The sequence below is a fragment of the Gopherus flavomarginatus genome, chromosome 9, assembly GCF_025201925.1.
Source record: "Gopherus flavomarginatus isolate rGopFla2 chromosome 9, rGopFla2.mat.asm, whole genome shotgun sequence".
In the NCBI taxonomy this organism is placed as follows: Eukaryota; Metazoa; Chordata; order Testudines; family Testudinidae; genus Gopherus; species Gopherus flavomarginatus.
In genome coordinates this window covers 20007017-20034613 of record NC_066625.1, presented here as the reverse complement: position 1 = coordinate 20034613, position 27597 = coordinate 20007017, and the positions used below count along the sequence as shown (strand labels likewise).

At 42.5% G+C, this 27597-nt stretch overlaps 1 protein-coding gene across 1 annotated transcript; it reads left to right on the top strand.

Annotated features, from left to right (window-relative positions):
• The first annotated feature begins 199 nt into the window (after positions 1-199).
• Positions 200-26896, top strand: NDE1 (nudE neurodevelopment protein 1). The gene is made up of 10 exons (XM_050967763.1): positions 200-375; positions 8729-8856; positions 12500-12653; positions 16459-16607; positions 16922-17058; positions 18876-19055; positions 20292-20383; positions 21712-21863; positions 23799-23869; positions 26012-26896. The coding sequence occupies exons 2-10, from the start codon at positions 8771-8773 to the stop codon at positions 26035-26037; spliced, it is 1047 nt and encodes a 348-aa protein (XP_050823720.1). The 5' UTR covers positions 200-375; positions 8729-8770; the 3' UTR covers positions 26038-26896.
• The last annotated feature ends 701 nt before the right edge of the window (positions 26897-27597 follow it).

Below are 27597 nucleotides of genomic sequence, written 5' to 3'. Positions count from 1 at the left end.
CTGCTTGAGATCCCTGGGGTGGTCCTGCACCATGCCCTGCGCTCAGAGCCCTGTCCCACTGGCACCTTCGTCCATCGGCCCGGCTGCAACTGAAAAGTAAAAAAACAAACAAACAAACAAAATATTCGAAAGACAAAAGTTTCTCTACCGGAGCTGATTGGAGGAGCCTCTTCAGGCCACGTGACCCCGCAGCCAATAGGGTGTTGGGTAGAGTTTGGTTGTAATGGTTCGGATGGGGGCACTGAGACCTGCGCAGCGTAGGAGCTTCGATTCGTACTAGTCCCGGCCGGTGGCTATAGGAGGGTGGCAGAAGGTGCCTGTACCCTGCATGGAAGGTGGCAGTGGCCGGAGCTGGCTGCTTTTCCTGCGGAAGTGGTGAGTGTTCAGGGCTTTGCTGGGTCACTTGGAAGTTTGGGGAGGACAAACTCCTAGGATCCTCCTCTCCCATCTCCTCGTGTGGCTGCCACTGCTGTGTGGGGACGGGACGGGACGGGACAGGACAGGACAGGGGGGTTTCCACGTGGCAGTGTGAGGGTTGCATCCTATTGTGAGGCGGGGGAAACAACTGCCCACTGTGTCCACATCCTGCTTGCATCGCTCTCTTCCTTTCTCCTTCTCTGAGGCAGCAGGGGGCATGGACTCGGGTAAGCCCACTGGGACAAAATAAATACCCTGTACTTTCTCCATCGCTCCCACCCCTAACTACCAACCTGCACCTTAGACTATTTCTGGAACTGGACTTTTATGTTTTGTCGAGATTTGGAAATGTCCGGAGTAGTTTATTTCCCTTTCTGGGTTGATCTGGCAATAGAATCAGAAGCCCCTACTGCTGTGAGAACGGCCTCTCTGTCTGAGGCCAGGAAGCATCAAGGAACAAATAGGTATTTCAGGAGAGAATTTGCCTGTTCTGCTGAGTTTCCTTAAGACAGTTTAAGACTCAAAAGTATTGGATTTGGATAAGTACTTGAACTTTTGAAAAGCCTTTTTTTAAAAAAAATTAGCCCTTTTTGCAGAGATACTCCCATGCAATGATAACCTCCTCAGACTGGCCTTCTCTTTGGGATGACCTCTTTCTCCCTTTTTGTAACATTTAAACAAAAGGAAATAGTCCCTGATGTGATATGAAGCCCAGTATGGGAAGCTGCTGGAAGTTTTGGTAACTTGGGTAACTTTGTGAGTGTGAAAACCTTTTTTTCTGTGAGACAAAAGAACTTCTTTTCTGATGTTAGAGGAAGATTCCCCATATGAACTTAGTTCTCCTCTTGCCCTGATTGTGGAACAAATTACTTGTCCAAACAGAATTTATGGATTCTATAAAAGTTTGGCCCCTGCGAGTGCTTTGCTCTTACCTTTTCAGAGGGTCCTTGTGTTCTACCCTCTAGGGTTTTTTAGGGGGACATGGAACTGCTCTGAATGTAACTTCATTGCTGACATTGTTAACCAATTTAAATAGATCCTTAACATATATTTAAGTCCCAGAGCTGTTTTGAACTGGTTTATACAATCTTCTATTAGAATCCAGTATAGAGTTCTCCTGAGTTTGATCAGCTCTGACTCTGATTACAGTTTTTCAATCCTCATACTAAAATTACTTTGAAGATCGTCTATGCCAGGGGTTGGCAACTTTTCAGAAGTGGTGTGCTGAGTCTTCATATATTCACTCTAATTTAAGGTTTCGTATGCCAGTAATACATTTTAACGTTTTTAGAAAGTCTCTTTCTGTAAGTCTATAATGTATAACTAAACTATTGTTGTATGTAAAGTAAATAAGGTTTTTAAAACGTTTAAGAAGCTTCATTTAAAATTAAATTAAAATGCAGAGCCCCCCTGGACCAGTGGCCAGGACCTGAGCAGTATGAGTGCCCCTGAAAATCAGCTCGCATGCCTGGTCTATGCCATGGTGATATGAACTAGTATCTTGCAGTACTGTGTCACTTCCTGGAGCGAAACACGTAAACATAACTTTTCTCACTGCAGAAGTTTACCCCATCCCCCCCGAAAACTTTAGTTTCTGCATGATAGAGATTTTGTAATGTCTGTAACCAGCTGTGCTGCTTACAAGCAGGAAGTATGGCCAAGTCTTTCCTTCTGGTTTCTACATGTGTGAAAACAAATGAAGTGTAGCCGAACTCTGTGCATTATATAAAGTTATAACCTTATGTTTTTGATGGCAATAAAAAATTGTGAGCAAAATGCTGGTAAAACACTCCTCTCAACAAAACTACAAAATTGTGTAATGTATAATTCTGTGTGCTTTAGTTGTGTAATGGTGGCCTGCCTCCACTGGACAACCCCATACAATTAGCCCTGTCCACCACACTTGGTATGAGGTGTGGGGTTTAATTAGTAGAACCATCTGGGTATGGAAGAACCGATAGAGAGCATCGGGAAGCTATCAATGAAAGAGAAGAGATGCTGAGGGACAGAGACTGCTACAACTTCTTCACTCCCAGCAGGGAACCCTGTTTAAGGAAAGGCCTGGGATATCCCCAGTGAAGGGGTGTGGCAGAACCAGGGAAGGCTTTGTTTGGTACAGTAGTTAGTTTAACAGGGCAGCTGAGACAGTGCTCCTGCATAGCCATCTCTGACCATGAGGGGGCGCTTGGGAGGCAGTTGCTTGTTCACATGTGGCAAACAAATTGTTTTTCTTGGCATTGAAAAAGAAAACAGAAGATTCATGGAAACATTTTGATTGGTCTGAAGTCTCATTAAACCTTGTTTTTGGCAACCTAAGTTTTGGACCAAATTTGATAGTTTTCTTTTGAGCAAACTTTTCCCTTTGCAGTTTAGGCTGCCTTGTAAGTCTTGCCCTAAATATCTCTAGCACCTGACGTGCCCTCTATGCTTGGATAGGGCCTTGCGTGAAATGGCTAGTAGTAAGACATGGTGGGAATATATTAATGCAGTTCTTGTTTCACTGCTGGCACGAGGCATGCACCTGAGACATGGAACTGTAGAAAAACAGTTCATGTCACATCATGTTACCTTGTAGTAACCAATGGAGGGAAGTTTTAAACATGTACTTGCAGTCTCTACATTAGTTTGAAACTAGTCTACTGTAGGCATTACTTAGGAATAGATATAATGGAACAAAGCGTGTTCCAGTCATGTATGGTCCCAGAGGATGCCTGGGGAGTGTACCTTACTGCTTGTCTACATGGGAAAATTTACTGGCAGAACTATGCTGATATAATTGTATTGCTACAATTATACCCGTATAATTCCCTGTGTAGATGCTTACTCTGAAATATGTATCCACACAGGGAATTATATTGGTATAACTGTAATACTATAATTAGACCAAAATAGATCTGCCAGTAAATTTCCTTATGTAGACAAGCCCTTAGAAATCTAAAAAGAAATTCCCCCTTTCTCCTGGCCCCAAAATACCTATCACCATGTAGGGCAAACAGGCTTTAGAGCAAATCCAGCCTTAATGTAAGTATATTGAACTCCCATTGAGCAGCCAGTAAGAGCTGTGCTTGCAGATTGCAGGGCTTTTGGCTCCATGTCTTTGTGGCTGTGAGGAAGAGGAGTCCAGAGGGCCCTATTCCTGAAGACCCCCCGTACTCTCAATTGTGTCTAATTTATTCGCTGTCTGAATACAGGTTCCTTTGGGCCCATTAGTGCATCTCATGAATTGGCCAGGGGAATTGCTGTCCTGGAATTCATGAGAATCAGTATATGTTAATGTTGAACTCTGTTTTATGTGAGTGCTGGGCTGACCCCAAGATAGGATCTTTTCCCAAAGTACACTCCGCGGGCTGGCTGGAACTGCAGTCTAAGCATATACTAGGTTCCTGGAGGAAGTGTGGAATGGCCATTCTGACAGTACCCAAGACCCAAAGATCAGGGTCTTTGGAAAAAAGAAAGTTCAGAGGTTCTATGCAACCTTATGTAATTGCTCACGTATACCTATCTTCTTTCCTGGCCAACCCAATCCAGAAAGAGGTTAGGTATTGAATCTCTTTCCTCTTTTTCCTATTCCTTCCCTGAATGTTCCAAGTCTAAAAAGTTGCTTTTGGCTCTGAAACTTGTCTATTTTTAAATCCTTTATGTGTATTTGGGACTGAGGGAGGAATGATTTGCATGTATTAACACTAGTTGGTATCCTTTCCTTTGCAAAGGTCACATTGAATTGTAGTTGATGACTTTCTGCAGCTCAGTGCATAAATGGTGTTTCCTTGTCATATGCATAGTGTTTTAATTTCCACAAAGACAAACTCTCTAGAAAAGGATGTTGAGAATATTTCAGGTTTCATGCCTACATTGCATCCTCTTCACAGTGTCCACTCTGAATCCTGTACCACTGGGCTTGTTCCACATGTCTGAGCTTTCCTGTGCATCTGAGGTACTTTTATACAGCCCACTGTCTTTCATAGAACTTAATATATGAGATTTGTTGTTACATGCCAAGCTCTGCAAGTGGAATCAGATTTCACATTTACCGAACCCAACCGTGGCCTTCTCTAGACTAGCATTTAAAGGTGTAATGTCTTCTTGTGTTAGCTGATATGTGCTAACTAATGTGTTTGTAATTTAATCTAGATGAGGCATGTCATCTTTAGCATTTGCTAAACTGGCAAGCTAGGTTGAGTTTAGCAGGACCCTAAAATATGATACCATTCCTTTGTCTTGACTAGAATTTTAAGAGAGTATTAATTAGATCCAGTCACCTAGCTTGATATACCATCACACTTCTAAGCCCTAGGCTAGACAATGCCTGTAAGCGAGCCTGAAGAGGACTTTGCAATTGTATTAAAATAATACACTTTCAAAACACTCCCTTTTTGCCATCAAGACTGGGTCGTGGTGGTGAAGGATTCAACCCTTTTATTTTTCAAACACCAAACTTTTGGAGGTTTTATCTATAATCTGTTAGGAAAGTGCACACTACAATGTAAATCTGAAGGTGCTCTACCGAGTCATTTTCATGTTAGCCAATATTTTTAGCGGAAAAAAATTGACCAACAGGAGAGAAGTCTCTATTGAAATATTTTTTAAGCCTCCTTTGGGCCAGATCACATCCCTCATCTATGTGGAATCAAGGGTTATAGGAGGCACAGAAAAAGAGGAGCACAACTTGCACAGCATCATTTCTCTCCCATGTGCACGCAATGAACGAACAAACACCTTGTGGAAGGCTTTCCAAGTTGTGTGTGGTTCTGATTCCATTAGAAGGTCAGGGCTGAAATTGTGGGGAGGACGACAAATCAGTCAGTATGTTCAATGGTATTAGCATTAATTTGTTTCCTTCCCGCACTTATGGTAAATCTTGGGGCAGTGGCTGCTTGTGACCCTGTGGAAAGAGTACTAAGAGGCAGCGTGAAGTCAGGAGCACTGATTCTCTCTTACACTGGAGCCCCTTATGCCATTCCAGTGGGGTAAGTGGGCATAGACTTTCCCCACAGGATGTCCTTGTTTTCCTGTTGGCATAGAGTTACTCTAAATTGCAGCACAGGCTGGGGCCAGAATTAGGGAGATGTGAAGGTGCCTTTATCTGTCTAGCTACTTACTTTGCCTCATTGCTGTAGTAGTTGATCATTACACAAATGTTAATGGGTTTATCCTTCCAATACCGTATAAGGTAGGCATGTATTATCGCTGATAGGGATGGAGACATTGAGGGATTAACTGATTTGCCCAAGGTCACACAAGAAAACTGTGGCAGAACTGGGAATAATACTGATAATAAAACAGCAAATTTTCTGAGTCCTGGTCAGGTACACTTACTGCAAGATGATCCTTCCTTCCATAAAACCACCTTTGCTTTTCCCACATCTTTTTACACCTTGGGAACCTGACCCAGACCACTCTGAAGGTGGCTTCCGCCTCCAGCACATTGCCAAGATATGTGGTTTCTGTGTGCCAAACCCTGTCACTTCCCTGAGGGGTGGGAGTAAGATAAGAGTGTAACCTTTGCCCCAGCCTTCAATGGAATTTGGAAAGTACCTGTTCTGAGTGTGCGGAAAACACCCACTGAAGGGATGATGTGGTCTGTTGTCTTTTTCTGGTGAGTTGAGCACAGTACTGGGGGTTGGCCTCTCCTGATTTCTAATCTGAGTGACACATCTGACCTGTGGCCCAATGGCTTTCCTTCTCCCTTTCTGCTTCCCCGTCTGTAAATGGGGCTAAAACTTATCCACCTCCCAAGTGTGGTGTGAGGATTAATTAATGTTTGTGCAGAGCGTTGAGCATGTGAAATGCTTGTTAAAATCAAAGGCACTTTCAACTTACTAAAAATAAAGCGAGAATCTTAATTGTGCATGGTCTAGTTTCCCATTACAAGACATGAATATAATTTGGAGTGAGTCAGTGCTTCCCACAATCCCATTCTTAGCTTTTTCCATACATTTCCATAAATATATCCACGATTGGAAGCCCCGAGACTTCTTCAGTAAATATCACTAGGTCAAGTGTGGTGGTCTTGTTTGTTTGCAGAAAGGTGTAAACCTCTTGTCTTATTAACATTTTGTTTTTTTTCTCTGGTCCCTTTAAACAAACCAAACTCCTCATGAGTTCTGGTTTATAAACACTTTCACGTTTTCCCCACTTCCTCCAGCCCCTCCCGTCCCCCCCCAGGTATTTAAAGGAAAGGTGTTCAGAAGTGTCTAATTCCTTTTGAGTGTCAAGTGGGGACTTAGGCTGTGATTTTTAAAGGTGCTCATGTGGTGGTCCATTCAGCCTTGTAAAGCCTAAGTAATTTAGGCAGCCAAGTCCCATTTTCAAAAGTGACCTAGGTGCTTAGGGTCCTAAGTCGCATTGATTTTCAATGAGGCTCAGGCTTCTAATTGTCCAAGTCACTTTTTTGAAAATGGACTTAGGCATGGCAATGCCAAACAAAGCAATGCCTAAAATACCTTTACGAATCTGGGGCTTAGATGCTTTTGAAACTGTTGCACAAAGATTTTAACAAATGGTGGGACAAGCCATGAAGACCTGGTATCTGTGTATGCCTCGGATGTCAGGGCGTGTGAAAGCTTAGATTGTCTTTGATAGTACTTTTAGCTGACTGGAGAAGGGAAAGGTGAAATGGGGCCACTGAGCTATTGTATTTCACCTGCTTTATAATTTGTGGATATAAGATTTCTTTAATCATATAATCCTTTTTTCAAGGTCCAGTCCAGCATTTCTTGCTCACCAAAAACTCCAGTTGAAATTGGAAGTTTAGGGTGCATGTGAAATGCAGGATCAGGCTCTACAGTGTGACTGGAAAAATCTTCAAATGGTCATCGATGGCTTTGAATGTATTTGAGCTTTCTCCTTTTAAGCTTGCCATCTGGAGACTTACTGGCTTATTAATAAACAGATCTAAAGCTGAGACTTTAAAATTTGGAGTTGGCTTGCTGACTCTGCAGCTCCAGTATTTCTGCTGCCTGATTTTGTAAATGAAGAGCCAGGCTCCACCTTTATTTATGGTCTTCAATCTGTGAAGGCTGCGATTAGGTTTAGAATGTCAGCCTCTGTGTAATCCTTGCCTTGCCCAACATTGCACAGAGCAGACTGTCTAGAGGCCTTAATTGTGACCTTTCTCCACTCTGAGGCTTGGTCTACGCTGCCAATGTTTGTTGGTATAATTATATCGCTCAGGGGTGTGTGGAAAACCCAACCTAATCGCTAGAGTGGACAGGGCTCTGTCAATTGGAGGTCTTCTCCCGTTGACATATCTACCACCTCCTCCCTCTACGCGTATGGGAGAAGCTTCACTAAGCACTAGAGAAGCGCAACTGCTCTGTGAGTGTAGACAAGCCCTGTGACTAACTCGCACAAAACCAGTTTTACTTTAATGCATTTATTATGGCGCATCACAGGCTTCAGAGTTATAGCAGTTCTGTAGCATTACATTTCTACAGATGCTCCCCAGATTGCGCAAGCATTCCATTCCGGAATGCCTTGCGTAACTCGAATTTCGCATAAGCTGGAAATGTATACCCGACCACTACACCAAAAAACCAAACAAACAAGCCCTCTATTTCTAGCTTATGGAACTTTTTCCATAAGTGCGAATTTGCGTAAGTCAGGTTTGCATAACCCAGAGGGCATCTGCATTCTGTACTTTATAGTGTCTTAGAGTTTAGATAAAAGGTAAAATTTAAAAAGTATCTAAGTGACTTAGATTTCTATGCTCCTAAATCACATAGGCACTTTTGAAACCTTTAAGGAAATCGTTATCCCTGGATCCTTTGTATGTTTTAGTGACGTTCCTTTGTATTTTCAGGGGCACCTGCCGTGTCTGTGGGTTTGCTAAAGTCTAACTTAGTTGCATTTTCTCTTAGAACAGAGCATTTGGTTTGTTGCTCACATGGCCTTTCTGCATTTCTCAGGGTGTCCCTCATTCTCTCACTAGGTAGCGTTTGTTTTGGGGTGTCTCCCTCCTCAGATGCTTTCTGTACCTACCGCTTACGCTAGGAATGTCTGTTAATGTTCTGTTGACCAGTACCATTTAGACAGGTAGGGAGGGGAAGACACTTGGTGAAGGTAAACTCATGGGGTGCCAACCTTCAATAGATTCAGAGACACATGAGAGAGAAAATCCCTATTAAACGATCTAGTCCTCCCTCTGGCATGTTGCATATTTGACAGTGCTTTGTCCAATCTGGTTTTAAATGTATCCAAAGATGAGGTTGCTTCTACTATGCCTTGGGGATAATTCCACAGGAAGAAGCAAGGGGATAATGCAGTAACAAGAAAATGCTAACTTCTAAATTTGCAACTTCTTAATTTTCAGGAAAACATGAAACAAGATTTCTAGACGTCTAGGGATTTCACCATGGAAGACTTGGAAGGAAATCACTTCAAGTCAGTGGAAGAAGAAACCAGCTACTGGAAAGAACTGGCTATGAAATATAAACAATGGTAAAGGCAATGAATTTATGTTCATAATTTGTCTTTCTAGTATGCTCTAGATCCTGTAATTCATTCTAGGAACTTCTAGTGGGATGATGAAATCTGTGTAGAAGAGCCTGAGGCTACAGTTCTCCAGGAAAATTAACAGAATCTAGGGCTGTCAAGCGATTAAAAAAATTAATTGCGCCACTATTTTTCACTGTTTTAAACAATAATAGAATACCATTTATTTAAATATTTGTCAGTGTTTTCTACTTTTTCAAATATATTGATTTCAATTACAACAGAATACAAAGTACAGTGCTCACTTACTATTTTTTTACAATGCAAATACTTACAATCAAAATATAATTTTTCAATTAATCTCATACAAGTACTACAGTGCAATCTCTTTATCATGTAAGTTGAACTTAGAAATGTAAAATTATGTGCAAAACCTGCCTTCAAAAATAAGACAGACTAAAATTTTAGAGCCCACAAGTCCTACTTCTTGTTCAGCCAATCGCTCAGGCATACAAGTTTGTTTACATTTGCAGGAGATAATGCTGCCCGCTTCTTGTTTACAATGTCACCTGAAAGTGAGAACAGATGTTCTCATGGCACTGTTGTAGCCATCGTCGCAAGATATTTACATGCCAGATGCACTAAAGATTCATATGTCTCTTCATGCTTCAACCACCATTCCAGGGGACATGTGTCCATGCTGATAATGGGCTCATGCAGAAAGAGAAGAATGAGGGGGGATTTGATACTACTTCCAACTACCTGAAAGGGGGTTCCAGAGAGGATGGATCTAGACCAGAGGTGGGAAAACTACGGCCCGTGGGCCCATCCTGCCTGGCCCCTGAGCTCCTGGCTGGGCAGCTAGCCCCGAGCCCCTCCCCCACTGTCCCCCCTCCCCCGCAGCCACACCGCCGTGCAGGCAGCGCTCTGGACGGCAGCGCTGCATGCTCATGCAGGGCAGTGTGGCAGTATGTGTGGCTCCAGCTGGGAGGCGTGGCTCCAGATATGATGCTCTGAGCAGCAGAGTAAGGGGGCCGGGGGTTGGATATGGGGCAGAGGGTCCTGGAGGGCAGTCGGGGCGGTTGGATGGGGCAGAAGTTTGTGGGGGAGCAGAGGATGGGGAACAGGGGGATTGGATAGAGGGTGGGGTCTCGGGGGGGCCTGTAAGGTGGCGGGGGTGTGCATAGGGGTTGGGCAGTCAGGGGACAGGGAGCAGGGAGGGTTAATAGGGGGTAGGGTCCTGGGGGATGGTTGGGGCGGGAGTCCCGGGAAGGGGTGGTCAGGGGACAAGGAGAAAGGACGTGTTGGATGGGTGGGAGGTTCTGAGGGAGGGCAATCAGGGGTCAGAAAGTGGGAGGGGCTGATAGGGGGCAGGAGCCAGGCTGTTTGGAGGGCCGTGTGGGGAAGTCTGTGCCCCCCATGCAGTTTTGCACCCCAATGTGGCCCTTGGGCCAAAAAGTTTGCCCATTACCGATCTAGATTGTTCTCAGTGGTAGCAGCTGACAGAACAAGGAGTAATGGTCTTAAGTTGCAGTGGGGGTGGTTTATTTTGGATATTAGGAAAAACTTTTTCACTAGAAGGGTGGTGAAGCACTGGAATGGTTACCTAGGGAGGTGGTGGAATCTCCTTCCTTAGAGTTTTTTAACGTCAGGCTTGACAAAGCCCTGGCTGGGATGATTTAGTTGGGGATTGGTCCTGCTTTGAGCAGGGGGTTGGACTAGATGACCTCCTGAGGTCCTTTCCAACCCTGATCTTCTATGATTCTGTTCAATAACGATCCAAAGCAGAGCAGACCGACACATGTTCATTTTAATCATCTCAGATGCCACCAGCAGACGGTTGATTTTCACTTTTGGTGGTTCAGGTTCTGTAGTTTCCGCATCGGAGTGTTGCTCTTTTAAGACTTCTGAAATCATTCTCCACACCTGGTCCCTCTCAGATTTTGGAAGGCATTTCAGATTCTGAAACCTTGGGCTGAGTGCTGTAGCTATCTTTAGAAATCTCACATTGGTACTTCCTTTGCATTTTGTCAAATCTGCGGTGAAAGTGTTCTTAAAACAAACGTGCTGGTCATCATACAAGACTTCTGTAACATGAAATATATGGCAGAATGCAGGTAAAACAGAGCAGGGGGATATACAATTCTCCCCCAAGGACTTCAGTCACAAATTTAATTAACGCATTTTTTTTTTTTTTAATGAACATCATCAGCATGGAAGCATGTCCTCTGGAATGGTGGCCGAAGCACGAAGGGGCATACAAATGTTTAGCATATCTGGCATGTAAATACCTTGCAATGCGGGCTACAAAAGTGCCATGCAAATGCCTGTTCTCACTTTCTGGTGACATCGTAAATAAGAAGAGGGCAGCATTATCTCCTGCATATGTAAACAACTTGTTTGTTTTAGTCCTACTTCTTATTCAGCCAATCACTGGGTGGACTTGTAGGCTCTGAAGTTTTACATTGTTACATAATTGCACTCAAAAAACAAAACAAAACAAATCTACATTTGTAAGTTGCACTTTTATGACAGAGATTGCGCTACAGTATTTGTATGAGGTGAATTGAAAAATATTATTTTTGTCATTTTTGAAGTGCAAATATTTGTAATAAAAAATACACTTTGATTTCAATTACAACACAGAATACAACATATATGAAAATGTAGAAAAACATCCAAAACATTTAATAAATTTCAATTGATATTCTGTTGTTTAACAGTGTGATTAATGGCGATACATTTTTGAGTTAATCGCATGAGTTAACTGAGATTTAATTGACATCCTTAATAGATTCTAAGGCTATGTAGTCTCTCTTTGTGTAGAGGAAGCCAGCAGGGGCAATAGACCTTGATGTCTGCCGCATGCAGCATTCCAAAAGCAAGATTGAAATAACCTTTCAAAAATATGTTTGAGTCAGGAATATATTGGCTAAGTAGGGATGGTTCAGCACCATCCAGAGCAGGAGTGAACTCCTAGCAGTGGCAGAGAGTCTTCTCTGCATCTCTTTCCAGTTCAAACTGTGTCAGAGTAGATGGAATTTTTATGACTCAATATGTCAAATTGTTAATTTTTAAGGTTTGCAAATCAGATTGCTCGATCCTGCTGTCAGTGGATCCCTCCTGGGATCAGGCTTTGAGGTGGCCTGTTGTTGGTCAATATTCCTATCTATTCTTAATCATTGTAGCAATATTTGAATGAACTCTGAAGACAGGCTCGTTTGCCTTTAATCTCTTGTATAAAACTTCTGCAAATCAGTTTTCACCCAGGTGAATATTTAATATAAATAGCTTAAATTTGCAGACAAGTGAGCATCACTGAGGCTATGGTGCATAAATGTAGGTGTGTCCTATCATTGTCTCGGACTCTGTTAACATAAAGATGGACTGGGTTGTTTGTAATCCTCTGTTCCAGGACAGATTGCTGTGAGAGTGAAGGTGAGCAAATATGATGTAACTATAGAAAGGCATTTTCATACAATCACTTATTTTCCTTTCTGAACATGTATAGGTGACAGGCAGGCATAGATCCTTCAGTTGTATTAGAGGAGCATTTTATTTTGTCATACATTTATACTAAGGTGAACGGAATTTCCTTGTTTTATTAAAATGAACCCAACTAATTTTGTGGCTGGAATTGTGCCTCCAGTGCAGAAAATACACAGGAGGAACTGCGTGAGTTCCAAGAAGGGAGCCGAGAATATGAAGCAGAATTGGAGACACAGCTGCAACAAACGGAATTCAGAAATCGAGACCTTCTATCGGAAAACAATCGCCTTCGAATGGAACTGGAGTCAATTAAGGTAAAGGAACAGCAGAGAAAGGGCAGTGTGTGGGCAGATGATCAGGGAAATATGGAGCTGCAGCTTTAGAAATGTGGTGTTCAGAAAGATGTTTATCAACAAATTGCAGCAATAGTTTGCTTTGATAATAAGAAAATATCAGTATATTGCCCCATTCTTAGATCTGAATACTGTAGTTAATATTACTAGCCATCTGTTTGTTAAGACATTGGCTATATTTCAGGATGGATTCCAGATGGGAGAACCCTTACGTTTGTAGTAGAATTCAGCACTGTGTATAAGTATGATACTTTATTTCTCTGTCATCCTTCCATTTCTATCTGTCTTTCTTTCTTGTATAGGCTCATATAATAGACCAAAGCAATAAAATTCGCTCTTGCCACAGAGGGCAGGACAGGGGGCAGTGCGTTCAAACTACAGTACAGCAGATTTAGATTAAATCTTGGGAAATACTTCCTAACTGTAAGAACAGTAGGACGATGGAATTGACTGCTGAGGGAGGTTGTGGAAGCTCCTTCAGTGGATGTTTTCAAAAGGAGGCTGGATAGTTATCTATCTTCGATGGTTTAGACACAACAAATCCTGCATCTTGGCAGGGGGTGAGACTAAGGTGAGACTTCACTACTGGCCAGATCAGCGAGCAGCGATCAGTCCAGTGGGGATTGTTTTATCGTGTCTAGTCTAGATGCGATAAATTGATCCCTACGCGCTCTCCCTCAACTCCTGCACTCCAGCTCCGTTAGAGGGGCAGGCAGAGTTGACAGGAGAGTGGCAACGGTCGACTCACCGTGGTGAAGACACCACGGTAAGTTGATCTAAGTACATCAACTTAACGTTATTCATGTAGCTGAAGTTGCGTAACTTAGATTGATTTTCCTCCACGCACACCCAGCGTAGACCAGGCTTTAATGACCATTGCGGTCCTTTCTAACCTATGATTCTATGATATTGTCAAGATCCAAGAGAAGGAAAGTCAGTTGTGCTTAGCTGCTGCACTTGAATAATGGAATAAGTCCATTTAAAAAAAACAGTAGCAGTTGTGACTCGTGTCTAAATGTCAACTGGTACCTAATCTCTAATTAGGAGGAAGCATGAACCAGTGGGAGTTGGGAGACTTGTTTTCTATTTCTGGCTCTGAAAATGTCTGTAAATTACTTCTGCCAGTTGTGTATAACCTCTCTGAATGTGGTTTTCCCCATCTGTGATATGGGATAATGAACTTGCAAAAAGTGCTTTCTAAGATCTCTAAGGAAAAAATGCTAAGTATTTTATTTAGTAGGGAGTATCATAAACTTTTTTTTTTTTTTTTTTTTGGCAAGAATATCTTGGGAGATAGTAATGATGGAACATGAGATGGTGATGCCATTGGGCTGTAATGCTACAGAATAAAAAGAAGTTAATCTGCTTCAGTTTCCAACAAGTACAAGATGCTGAATATAATCCTTTACAAAAAGAAACAACCAAATCCTCCCCCCCCACACACACACAACTGACAACTTTTAAAGAACTGCATTAAATTAATATAAACTTGACAAAAGTTTGTCACCAAAATTTAATTCCTTTTCAAAAATAATCTTGTTGGCATTTTGTAGCTAATCTGCAAATAATCATTTTAAACATCAGCTGTCTAAAAATCTAGTAAAACTGCTTAGCATTTTCCAAGGCCCAGTTCAATATCTGTGGAGACAGAGATTAATTTAATTAGATATACTTTACTCAATTGGATCCAGTACTGAGCTAACAGGAGTCAAATGTAACTTTTGAAACCCCTGGGTTTTGCTATATGTGTTGCTTACGCAAGTACAGTAACTAGGTAAGAAACATCAAAAGGGGATACTAAAGAATTCTAGTCCACTTTTAAGATACTGTTTTTCTTAACTTTGTGGGAACTTTGTTTATTTCAACCCAAAACAAATCCAGACATTGCTATTATTACAACATGTGGTTTTAAAACAAAACAAAATCCCATATAAACACCCTTACAGTACTCATCATGTAACCTTTTATATGGAATGTTGGCCTAATTGGTCACACAAGCCACATAAACCCATTCAAGCTGACATGTTTGGAGAAGAGGAGGAAAAATATCTCTGCAAAAATAAAACTTGCAATCAGTTCCCATGAGGAAAGAATAAATTCTTCCTTGGCCATGGGGCGAAGATGAGAAGCAATGTTACCAGGGCAGTTTGGGATAGAAATAATAAAAATTGACTCAAAAGTGGAGAATAAACATACTGCATTAGGGGGGAAGAATTATTGTTCTCCACTGCAAAGAACTTGATTAAAACATATTCTGTGTGACACAAACTCTTTAACAATTGGCTTAGTCATGCAGACTGAAAACGACACTAGCAGCCTGCAAGTGAAGAAACAGTGTCTCCATTGATGAGCAAATCAGCTGACTATTTATTACAATTCGCTAAAAACAAAGGCCCAAACTTAGCAGTTCTGTCTTTTGTTTGAATCAGTTCAAGAGAGAAGCTTTAAACTCATGAAGCTGTTGAGCAGCATTATTAACAAGGACTCGCGTCTACTTCTAGGTCAACAATACCAAGTTTGCCAGGGCCATGCCGTTCATGGCTTTGAGCTTCCCAGACTGCCCTCTGTGCTTTCTCTTCTTCCCTCCGAAATACAGGTCACGCTAATTTGAAACAATGCCTCAGAGGGTTTGTTTAGTGAATCTTATGTGACTGGCTATAGGTAATTGGGCTCTGTGTTTGACTTTTAAGTTAGACTAGTAACTATCCAAGAAATTCCAAACACTTTTGCTCCCTAATCAATACAGAATTTCTTCAATTAAAAGAAGATATTTCCCCAACTTCATTGTCTCTGTACCACTTAATACACACTGAAATAGCGCTCTTTAAATAAGTAAAAAATAGGCTACAGGCCTTGCTTTGTCTCAACTTTTTAATTCCAGTATGTGGATTTGTTTTCAGTGACTTTAGTTTGTTACGCTTAGATCCTACAGTTTATAAATGCTTTAGATATGTTAATAGATGGTAATCTTGAGACCACAGAAAAAGGAATTGGCATATTAAGGTGATCCAGTGCCAAGGTTTTGGTGCATAAATTTTTGCAATATAGGCTACATTGTGTCTCTGCCCTAAAGGGATATTGACATCCTCTTTAAAAAATGCCCTATTAGTAACATAGGCACTCTTCTTTCCTCCTTCATGGAGTCTAGACTCTCTTGTGGTGTGCTGTCTGCATGGCGCTGCTGAAGCACACTGATCGTGCTCTGCCTGGTCCTGGGTAGAAGAAGGAAGCACTGTTTGTCTGGTACCTATGTGTGCCTCAGAGAGAGCTGAGAGCTCATCTATGAGCATATGAGATGGTGTTGTCTTTTGCCTCTCCCACAGAGAGAACCACTGATAATCCCAACTCCCTACAGAGGATAGAACTGCTTCCTCCCCATGAAGGGCAGGAATGGGGAAGGAGAAAGAGAGAGAACTAGCGTAAGCACTCACGAGAGTAGGGAGCAGTTTGTGATGGAGGTGAGTGAGGCTAGATTTCCTAGCTCCCTACCTGTAGAGAGTGAGGAAGAGAGATCCTGCCCTCCCACCCAGCAACCAAGAAGATTGCTCCTGGGTTAGGCTTGCGGAGGTCTGGCTTGATGGAAAGAGGTTAGCGTCTGTCCTTTATTGGTTTTAACCCATGTGAAAGGTGGTAGCTCTAAGATGGCCTAGCAGGACCGCCTTCTTTCTGACTAGGAAAGGCTGAGTAAGCACAGCAGAGCAGAAAGGAAGGAAGGGGTTGTGCGGTGCTAAATCCCTGATGTAGTGGTTGATTTATCTTTGGTCAGGAAAAAATTGAAATGCAGCATTCAGAAGGCTACCAGCAGATCTCTGCGCTAGAAGATGACCTGGCACAGACGACAGCTATTAAAGATCAACTACAGAAGTACATTCGAGAACTCGAGCAAGCAAATGATGACTTGGAAAGAGCAAAAAGGTAAAGCGGATGCTCTTAACCCTTCCCTACCCAGCTCTTGCTCTCTTCTGTGAAGTTAGCAGAACTGAGCATGTCCATTTCTATGCTGTGCCAGTTAGCACTGTGGTACTGTCTGCTCTTGCTACAGGTGTTGAGCTGCTGCCTTCCTACAAGTGGGTGAGTGGAATGTGAGGCTGGTCAATTTCTTACAAGCTTGAAATTAAAACATCGGAGCGTCTCACACCAGAAATACCGCAGTTTCTTTGCATCCAAGTTGATGCTTTAGATGTGCTAGGAACCTAATGACTTCTGTTACATTATTTTTCTACACACAGAGCCACTATAATGTCTCTGGAGGACTTCGAACAGCGTTTGAACCAGGCCATTGAAAGAAATGCTTTTCTGGAGAGTGAGCTAGATGAGAAAGAGAATCTCCTGGAATCAGTGCAGCGATTGAAAGATGAAGCCAGAGGTTAACTAACTGATTTATATACAGCCCTGTCCACCCGCCTTCCAAAGTTTTCATTAAATCCTCCCCTTGAATATGGTGTCGAGATAGTAAGAAGAGAGAGACCTTAGAAATGCTGTCGATGGAAGCTTCACTCTCCTTGATGGAACAGAGATCCTGTCTGGGCTCTTGTCTTGGATAGTAGTTGCATGCTGCTCTTCTCTCTGTCCTACCCTGATGCTTAGGGAGAGCAGGATGGGTGGTATTCTAGCTTTTGGCATATTTCTACAAATCGGAAGCATGCTTTGAAAAAACATTGTAGAATTCAGTGTTTCGTCAGTGAGCTTTTAACTAGATCAGGTGCATTTTCTAAATATTCTTCTGACTTGTAGAAACGCCCAATGAACTTGTAGCCTTGTCCAGCCGGCTCCTCTGAAGTACTGCTGTCATTCTATAGCAGACCATGCAGGCCGAGATATATTCCAGAATGCTCTCTTCTCTGCTATTGCCTCTGTGTTTTAAAGCAATAAGAAAAGCTGACTGGCTTGGGGGGGATATAGTCTGACTGCCCACTTCATTGTGAACTGACAGGACATGAATTTTGACAATATCTCTGTTGCATTTGTTAACTTCTGTGATGAGAGCGGGACCAGTAAGGAGAATAAAGGGACAGTGTAATATGGAGAGCCAGTGTGTAACACAGACAGCGTGAAAGAGTGCTGATTCCCCTCCACGACTTCAGCAGTTAGTTTCCTGATTGTTGTCTGTAGCAGTAGCACCAGAAGAGAGGAAGGGTGATTTTGTAGCTAAAGAACTGGACAAGGAATTGGGAGAACTGGGTTCTCTTTCCAGTTCTGTCACAGAGCTCACATGGCCTTGGACATGTCACCTCACCTCTCTGTGCCTCAGTAACCCATCTGTAAAGCAGGGATACTAAATTCCCCGTTTTACATAGATTTAGGGAGGAGAAGTTCATTCACAATTGTGCAGTGATCTGTTACTAGGAAAATAAGCACCGTAGAAAAACCTACAACTAGGTAACAATGAGAGGGAGGGATCTGTGCTTGTTTTGGGGAGGAGGTGGCAGGGAGGGGAGGGATCATAAGCTTGGGGGTGTTACACTGTCCCAACAAAGCTTAGTTGCTGATCTGCCATTCTGGAATCTGGGATTTTGAGCCAGTTATAAGAGGCTAGTGCCAAGATTGGTGGGGTGTTGGCTGGAGTGTGCATGTTCTTTGGAAGCTGAATGTGATTTCTTTTTTCAACTGTGGCGGTGAAACACTCCGGCGCCAGGGGTGGCCAATCTGCAACTCCAGGCCTCATGTGGCTCTTCAGAAGTTAATATGTGGCTTCTTGTATAGGCACCAACTCTGGGGCTGCAGCTACAGGCGCCAACTTTCCAATATACCCAGGCAAAGGGGTGCTCACTGCTCAACCTCTGACTCTGCCACAGGCCCTGCCTCTACTTCAGCCCTTCCCCCAAGACCCCTGCTCCTTCCTGCCCCCTTCCCTGAGCCTGCCACACCCTCACTCCTCCCTCTCTCCCCAGAGCCTCCTGCACGCCACAGGGGGCATGGGGAAGGAAGGGGAGGCACTGATCAGCAGGGCTGCTGGCAGGAGGGGGCGAGCTGATGGGGGGGCTGCTGATGTATTACTGTGGCTCTTTGGCAATGTGCATAGGTAAATTCTGGCTGCTGCTTCTCAGGCGCAGGTTAGCCACCCCTGCTCTGGAGCAATCAATGTTAACAGTGTTCTTTGACAACACACAAACACTTCTTGCACCTATAGCTTCGGATTGGGACATGTATCCAAATGCTTTGTACCTTTTTCTTCTCCTTTAGACTTAAGGCAAGAGCTTGCAGTTCAGCAGAAACAGGAGAAACCCAAAACATCAATACGAAGTACATTGGAGACAGAAAGGACGGACACAGCTGTGCAAGCAACCTTATCTGTGCCTTCAACTCCTGCAGTTCATAGGGGACCCAGTGTCAGTATAAGCACCCCAGGAACATTTAGAAGAGGTAAGAGTGACTGGCATTTGCTAATGTAAGGTTACTGCACGATACCAATACTTGAGTAATTTTTCAGTCTAGACTCACTGTTCCTGGTATACGTTGAATTTCTATCAAACTACTGACTATAGAAGAAGTTGAGAAATGTGGAACTGAACATGACAGGTATTGAAGTGTTTAACGCATTGAAGGACAGTAATCTATTTTGAATACCTGTCATGGGTTCAGTATGAATGTTTGGGTAGATTTATAGCCAGTGCATTATAACTCACCCATGTTGTATTAAACATGAGCTTAAAAAAAAAACAAAACACCTTCCAGAGCAAGGTAGTTCACTAGGTTATAATTTGCACTCTTTAACCGTCCCTGAATCTGCATGAGTTTGGTAGAAAGGAGATTGGAGGTCTCAGCGGACACACTCATTTGTATTAGCCAGTTAGAGATTGAGGTTGCTACTTTACAGCTGCTTCGTTCTGGAGCAACGGGAGACTTGTCTGTACCAAATTATAAAATATGGGCTCTCACCAATGGTACTAGTTGCTCATTTTTATGAGCACTAAAAATTTAAATAACTCCCAATTACACCTGCCCAGACTCTTTAAATTGAGTAGAAAGGAATAGAAATTCTGTTTAGGGGACTTCACTGTACTGTGTGTGCACGCATAAACTGTGAGTGTTTTCTTGTGATCTAGTGTCTGACACTAATAATTTAGCGTTACAGTTCTAGTAAGTGGTTAAAGTATGTGTATATCCTGACTGGTACTTTTAGCCTAAAATCCTGTGTTCCAGCTGGAAGCACTTGCTATGTTATATGTTCACACAAGAGAGAGAGGATCCAGGAATTCTTGCAATAGGGTCAATAAAGCTTTGGGTCATGTGAACATCTCTGGATGACCTGTCTTTTTAGTTGCTGTCTTTCTTCTCTCTGGTTCCATTGCAAGTTACAGAGACAGACTAGAACCCTTCTCATGAAATCTAAAGGCTTAAAAGCTTCTTTCAAAACCAGTGCAAATTAAAGTTCAGCATCTCTTCAGTGCAACTTGTCTTGTCGGAAGGATGCAGTGATTTATATTTCCAATGGGAATGAAGAGAATTGCAGTTCAGCTAAAAAGAGAGGAGAGAAGATTGCTACTCACTATTTACAATCTCTCTTTAGTGCTGGTGGGGATACTTAAGATTCTACTAAGAGTTCTCATATATAATGAGTAAAATATCCCTTTTATTAACCTTTCTTCTCTCTCAAAGGTTTTGAGGATAGTTACAGCGGGACCCCTCTCACACCAGCTGCCAGGATATCTGCGCTGAACATTGTGGGAGACTTACTGCGGAAAGTCGGGGTAAGAAGGATTCAGTCATTAGTTAAAGCAGGGGTAGGCAACCTATGGCATGGGTGCCGAAGGCGGCACGCGAGTTGATTTTTTTTCAGTGGCACTCTCACTGCCCGGGTCCTGGCCACTGGTCCGGGGGGCTCTGCATTTTAATTTAATTTTAAATGAATCTTCTTAAGCATTTTAAAAACCTTATTTACTGCACATACAACAGTAGTTTAGTTTTATATTATAGACTTACAGAAAGAGACCTTCTAAAAATGTTAAAATGTATGACTGGCACGCGAAACCTTAAATCAGAGTGAATAAATGAAGACTCGGCACACCACTTTTGAAAGGTTGCCGACCCCTGAGCTAAAGCTATGCAGAAAGGTGATGGGCAGCTATGTTTGTATTATGAGACTGAAAACCAGCATTAACCCTTTGTACCACTGAATGAGTTAAACCAGACAGATGAACTCAGACCAAAACTTGGATCCAAACAAGCTCTAATTCTGCATTAAAGAGATTAGAAAATTGTGAACTTTATTCGTAGCTTAGGCCTCTGCGTAGATAGACTGTACCTCAACAAGGGCCAATCATTTCCTCCTGTGGCTTTTGCCCCACTCAGTGTGCCAGCCAGAATAGCCTTTTCTCCCTTCTAGGTGTCTGAAATAGCAGCGGGTGGGGGAGGGAAAAGTGGAGCAGGCCAGTATGTATGAGTGCCATGCTAGGAGAATATCCTGCACTCTCTCCAAGGGTGGTACTGCAGAAATGCAGCCCAGGAGGAATTCTGCTTGAGTCCTCCTTTGATGTGCCTGATGGTGCCTGAGGCAGAATCTAGTTTGTTGGTGATTACTGCTCAAGTCATGTGTTCGGGAGACCCCAGGCATGCCACAAAGTGGGTGTGTGTTGGCTTTGGGGAAAAGGTTTGAAAGAACATTTTGTTTCATAAAGAAGTGATACTTATAAAAGCAGCCCCTAGTTATAAAAGATGTGTTAACCTCTAGGGAAGTCGAGGCTCTTGTTGTTTAACTGAACAGAATACTCAGTTGCTTTTCCATCCTTAACATAAGATCTAACTCCTTTACCTCTCTCTTCCCCTTCCCATCCCCCAAAACACAAAATAATTTTGCCATTTAATGAGACACTTAAGGGCCTGATCCTGAAGCCATAAAGTCTTGTGTATCGCCAGCACCTCTTCCTTCAAATTCAGAGCTCATGTATAGATTTGGGACTAGTAGCTAAAAGCTGCTTCTATTGGAGTCCTTGTAAATTATTAGAAAATCCTTCCATGGGCCCTGTGCTGGGGAAGAGACTGTTGTTTAACTCTCAGACAAACTGTTTGTTTGCTTTAGGCTCTGGAATCCAAACTTGCATCTTGTCGAAACTTTGTGTATGACCAGTCTCCAAACAGACCCACCATGTCCTCATCCATGTATCTGAACAAGAGCAGAGATGGCCTTGAAAAACGATTGAGCGGTTCCCACATGCCGTTGAGTGATAATGGGTAAGTGCTGATTGGCTGCAGTTTCTTAACGCTGATCCTGTGGTTTGGTGATACACAGATCCTGATGCTCTAAAGTGAGTCTGAAGTCTGGGACTGAAAGCTAGGGGATGGGTGGTAAGGTACAGAGTGGCTGGGGATTGGGCTAATAAGAGTAGACTCTGTCAAAATGCCTCCTGTTCCCTCTTTCTTATGGGCCATCTTCTGACATTTGCAAACTGCTCCTTTCTAGTCAGATATCCAGCTCCTTCCTGGCTGAGCTTCCTATAAATCGTCTGTCTTCCTGAGATGCCTCACACTTTTTGCTGACTCCTTGCTTAAAGCAGTGGTCTGATCTGACAGAAGTAAACTGCTCACATGAGGAGAAGGCAGGGGAGCCAGTTGAGACATTGTGTTCTGACCAGTCCTGTCCTGAGTGGCTGGAAAATGCTCTTTCTCTGTTTACCTTCTGGTAAACCTCCCAGTCCCTTTATAAAATCGGGCTATTACATCTGATGCTAACCTAGAGATAAGTGTTTCTCAAAAGGGATGAACTACTTCAGGGTCCTTTTTTGCATTGCACTTCAGCATAATTGAAAAGAAGATACTAAACAGGGCATGGAGTAGTGAACTACAACAGGCTAATGTATATTTCCTTTAAAAGCACATTTCCATATGTTGTGTGTCACTTGATAGCTGACCATTCAAACTAGCTAGCTGAAGGCTTTAAGTGTAATGGAAACGGTAATATTAAACAAGAAATTTTAGAGAGAGGGTAAAGAATTCTGAAATGACTTAGCCATTTAGGCTCCTGGGAGGCTATCACTATTCTGAAAACTTTACCCCAGAGCTTAGTTTGGCGCTGTTTGAAAAACATATTTAATTTATAGAGAGTATGTTGAACACTTTCAGTACAAATGTACAATCCAGTGTTTTATTTTGGGCTCTGGGTGAGTGGTATGTTGACAGCCAGGGAGTCTGATAAAGATTTGTATGCTCCATATTCTTGTGTTAAAGGATGGCCCAGGAGCATAGTGATGGATGGGGAGCCTGCTTCCCTTGTCATTACTTATGCTCTCTTATTATGGGAGGACAGAATAATAAAAGTTCTGCTTTTGCATCCCCAAGGCGCTTTCCTGGGATGCAGCTGCTTAGACCTGTTTTGTCTAACTAAATTAGATTCTAAGTCTGGAACCTTGTAAATTTTTGTCTTCACACTTTTTAATCAGCTTTCTGTAAATAATCAACAAGGGTGTTTCCAGCTGCAGCTCAGTGCCTGTTTAAGCACTACCCATGATCTAGTCCACATTCTTTTCTTCATGAGTCAGATGCATGCAGCATCCATTTCAACTTGCACATAAAATGCTAACCCAAAATATAAAAATGCTCCTTCTGGAGAAGCTGGATAACTCCAGATTGATTGTATTCACTCAGAACCAACCCTCTAGTGCTAGAATTCCAGTTATTCTTGTTGCCCTATTACCAAAAATCTACAATCTCCTTAAATGTTTAAGGAGAGTTTCTGATGCAGAGTCACTACTGTGAAAGGAAGAGCAGAATCTTCATGAGATCTTGTAGATTTTTCCTTATTGGGTTTTATAAATGTGTTTGCATTGTATGTGTAAACAATATTCCTATTGATGTAATGTTGAAAACAGTATTTTAGCACCAGCAAGCATAATACACTTCACACTAGTGGGAAGGAGAGAGGTATGGTTTAGCCCCATTTTACAGATGGGAAACTGAGGCACAGAAGTTAAGTGACTTACCAAGTTAGTGTCAGAACTGCCATTTGGATTTGAGACTTACTGTTTGTCTGTTAGTTCCTTGTGCTGTTTGATGCTGAGTGATACATTTTACTACACAGCAGTGACCTACCAAAGATTGCAAGAACTGAACATGCATGTACAGTGAATACAATACACTGCATTGCAATCGGGCTGTTGTTTGTATTTACAGGTTAGGAAAGCACTTGGAGTTTGGAACACGGCCTTCAAATATTCCTGCACCACTGGTACATTCCCCTCAAGGTGTAGTCAAGATGTTACTTTGAGAAGACCCTGAGATGATGAGACCATCATGATTTAGGGTGTTTTTGTTTGTTTGTATTTTTAAACCCTTGTCTTCTAAACTTTTAACAGAATACTAACAAGCAGTCACAGTAGTTAACTTGAATAATGGTGGATGGGAACTACACAGAGCAATTGGCAACAGTCCCCTGCAATCTCAGCCTTTTCCCCAAGACTGAGTTGTGTGGTGCTGTGACAAAGCAGCACTGCTGGTCAGTCCAATACTGTGAATCACTTTCCTACATCAGCTGCTGTAAATAGCTTCTTGAAAGCTGTATCTGTAACACTGCTGGTCAAAACTAATGACCTGCTACATAATATTGGGACAATATTCTTCCCCATAAACACTGAATTATTTTCTGTAGCACAGCTACTGTTTTAGCAAGAGAGTTATGGTGTTATAACTTTCTAGTGCAGTGTGCTGTGTGCATCAGTGGCCTAAATTACAGAAATGTTTGTCTCCATCTACTTTTTAGTTCCATGGCAAGATTTTTTTTTTTTTTTTTGAATACCAAAATTAGTGCAATTGGAAGTCCTAAAATAAAGCCGCCTGTGGAAATTAATTTGTTGTCAGAATCCTGTTATATAACAATCTGCCTTTCAGGTGGTAAGATGATATTAGTGAGAGCGACTTGCCATTACGATTTCCTAATGGTTAAAGAAGGAAAAAATGCTTTGATTGCAAATATTGAAGAGACCCCCAAATATGTAATAATGCAGAAAAGAGAGATTTGCACTGATATAACAAACCCATGTCTTCTGCAGTCACTACATGACTGCAAGACCTAGCAAGATATACAACACTGATCTATTGATAGGGTTAATCTCAGTTGATGGGTTGGGGCCTTTTGCTTTCTGAACCTACATTTGATGTGTCCTGTGTGGTTAACGTGAGAACATACCCCTTCTAGTTGCTAGTGTTACTAACTTAGAAATGGTGGTGTATAACCTCAGAAATTCTTGATGCTGGCCAAGGCTATTAGGATAATGAGCTCTTTTAAGATAGGTTTTTATCTAACAAAATAATGCTGCAAATTTAAGTGGAGTAGGTTCACTGACAGTAGTACTGCAAATTCACATTTCTATAACATGATATTAAGTATGGCTAAAACTAATTTTGCACAGTAAATGAATACATAACGACTTTTTTATTAAATACTCAGCTTTGCATATACAGATACTATTGTATAGTAAGCAACCACATCTTAATCTCACTCTGTAAATCTAAATTGTCTGGTTTAATCAGTGAACAGAATAAAGCCTATTCTGAATATTAGTCTGTAGACAATATTATCTGATCTCTGAATTCATTGCGAGTTGCATTTACAGTTTACATACATATATTAGCCTAACCAGTTTCTCATTTGTGTTCCTGCAAAAGGGAGCTTAAACAAGGCCACAATCACCAGATCTGGTGGGAAAAGATTTGAGAAAATGTTCATAGTCTCTGCCCTAGGTGGTGTTAGTCCTTCTGCCCGTACCCCTAGGAGTAGCTGCCTGAGGAGAGCTCTATGTATTGTACTAATATGGCTACCCCCACTACTGTTGTAGCTGAGGGACAGATTAGGAATTTAAAGATAGGCTTCTACTGGGGTTTTCAAAAGTGCCTGTCCACATCTTTAGGAGCCTAAATGTCTTTAAATATCTGTCCCTGAGGGCCTCTGTCTTTAATGTATTTATCCTCAACGCCCCTATGAGGTCAGGCAGTACTTTTATCCCTATTTTACAAATGGGGGATGGAAGCACAGAGAGGCAAAAGACATTGTTTACACTTGACAATTTACCAAAATATCTATTCTGGAATAGCTCCCTGTGAAGCACTCTTATTCTGGAATAAGTGTCCCCAGGGGGTCTTATACTGAATACAGTATTCTGGAATAATTATTCTGGTAAATTTCCAAGTGCGGATAAACCCTCTGACGTTGCCCAGTGTCACGCAGGACATGTAGAACAAGGGCTTGAACCCAGGACTTCCAAATGCTAGGATAGTGCCCTGACCACTGGACCATCCTTCATCTCTCATGCCTTTCTCTGAAGCACATTTTGCATGCTTCTGTGCATGCACAGACTTACTCTGCCTCTGTCTTTCTGTCTTCCCCTCAGCTCCCACAGGCCTACAGACTTTCTGAAACCTTCAGCATCCAAGGTGCAGCTGCCACTCCAGATCTCTGTGCTTAGGATCATTCTCATCTCAGCAGTTTCAAGCCTGACTGTCTCAATCTCCTTTCTTTCCTCATGCTGGGTCACCAGCCATGTGAGCTGCTAAGCCAAACTTGGAAGCATGTTTGCAGAAATAGGGTTGGACTGTAATAAGTGGCTGAGCAGTGAATTCAGCCAAGCACCAATACAGTGTTAACTCTTTGAAATCTCCCTCTGTTGTAGAATCTCTCAGCCTAATGGCCCCAGCTGGGTTCTCATTTAAACTATTTTATAAACAGAATGTGGCTGCTGTCTGAATTCCTTGGACTCACTGCCACTGGCTGAAATGGGGCTTCGGGTAACTTATTTTTAAGTTACTGATCTGAATGCATATTGACCACCTTGGAATCTAGATTGAAGTTATTTCCTGGCCTCCAGGGCTTGCTGTTTAAGGATCATCTGTCCTAAAATCTAAAGGGTTCAACTGTCTGCGCTCACTTAATTGTGTCCCACTAACTTGCCTTGCTGTGTGCTCCTGCTGGACTGCTAGCACCCTCTCCAAGCTGCTGGAAGTACCAGTGCATCTGTGGGTCTTCTGTGGTGCCTGTCCAATAATTCCCGGCACGTCCCTGAATGGGGGGTTGCAGTCCAGCTGGAGCACAGCAGCCAGGGCTAAACCGCTTCAAGCTCCTACCTGAATGTGCAGAATTAGCATGGTATTGATCATCGTATTAAATACTGCTTCAAAATTGCACTAGAGGCACTGAGTATGACCACTAGTCTCCAAGAAGGATACCTAAAGGAAAACGTCAACAGTCATATGTAGCCTAAAAGAAAAGTTCTCTTGGAGTTGTTTAGCAATGAACAATATATGCTAAGGCAGTGGTTCTCAATTTTTTTTCTTTTTTTGGTGGCTCTCTTGAAAATTGCTGAGGGTCTCTTGCTTAGGGTACATCTACACTACAGCTGGATCAGTGGGTAGCGATCGATCTATTGAGGATTGATTTATCGCATGTAGTGTAGACATGATAAATCGATCCCTGATCACTCTCCTGTTGACTGCTGAACTCCAGCTCGGTGAGAGGTGGAAGCAAAGTCGATGGGGGAGTGGTGGCTGTTGATTCCGTGCTGCGAGGACGCAAAGTAAGTGATTCTAAGTTATGTTGACTTCAGCTATGCTATTCCTGTAGCTGAAGTTGTGTGTCTTAGATTGATTTCCCCCCTCAGTGTAGACCAGGCCTTAGTGACCTTTCCAAATGTTGTTTGTGCTGTTAGCTAACTATTGTCCATAGAATAGAATATCAGATCAGGGTTGGAAGGGACCTTAGGAGGTCTAGTCCAACCCCCTGCTCAAAGCAGGACCAATCCCCAGACAGATTTTTGCCCCAGATCCCTAAATGGCCCCCTCAAGGATTGAACTCATAACCCTGGGTTTAGCAGGCCAATGCTCAAACCACTGAGCTATCTCTTCCCCCTGTCCTGCATGTGGAGGGCCAATTCGGCAGTAAAGCACTTTAGATAAAAGCACTATATAAAAAAAAAAAAAAAAC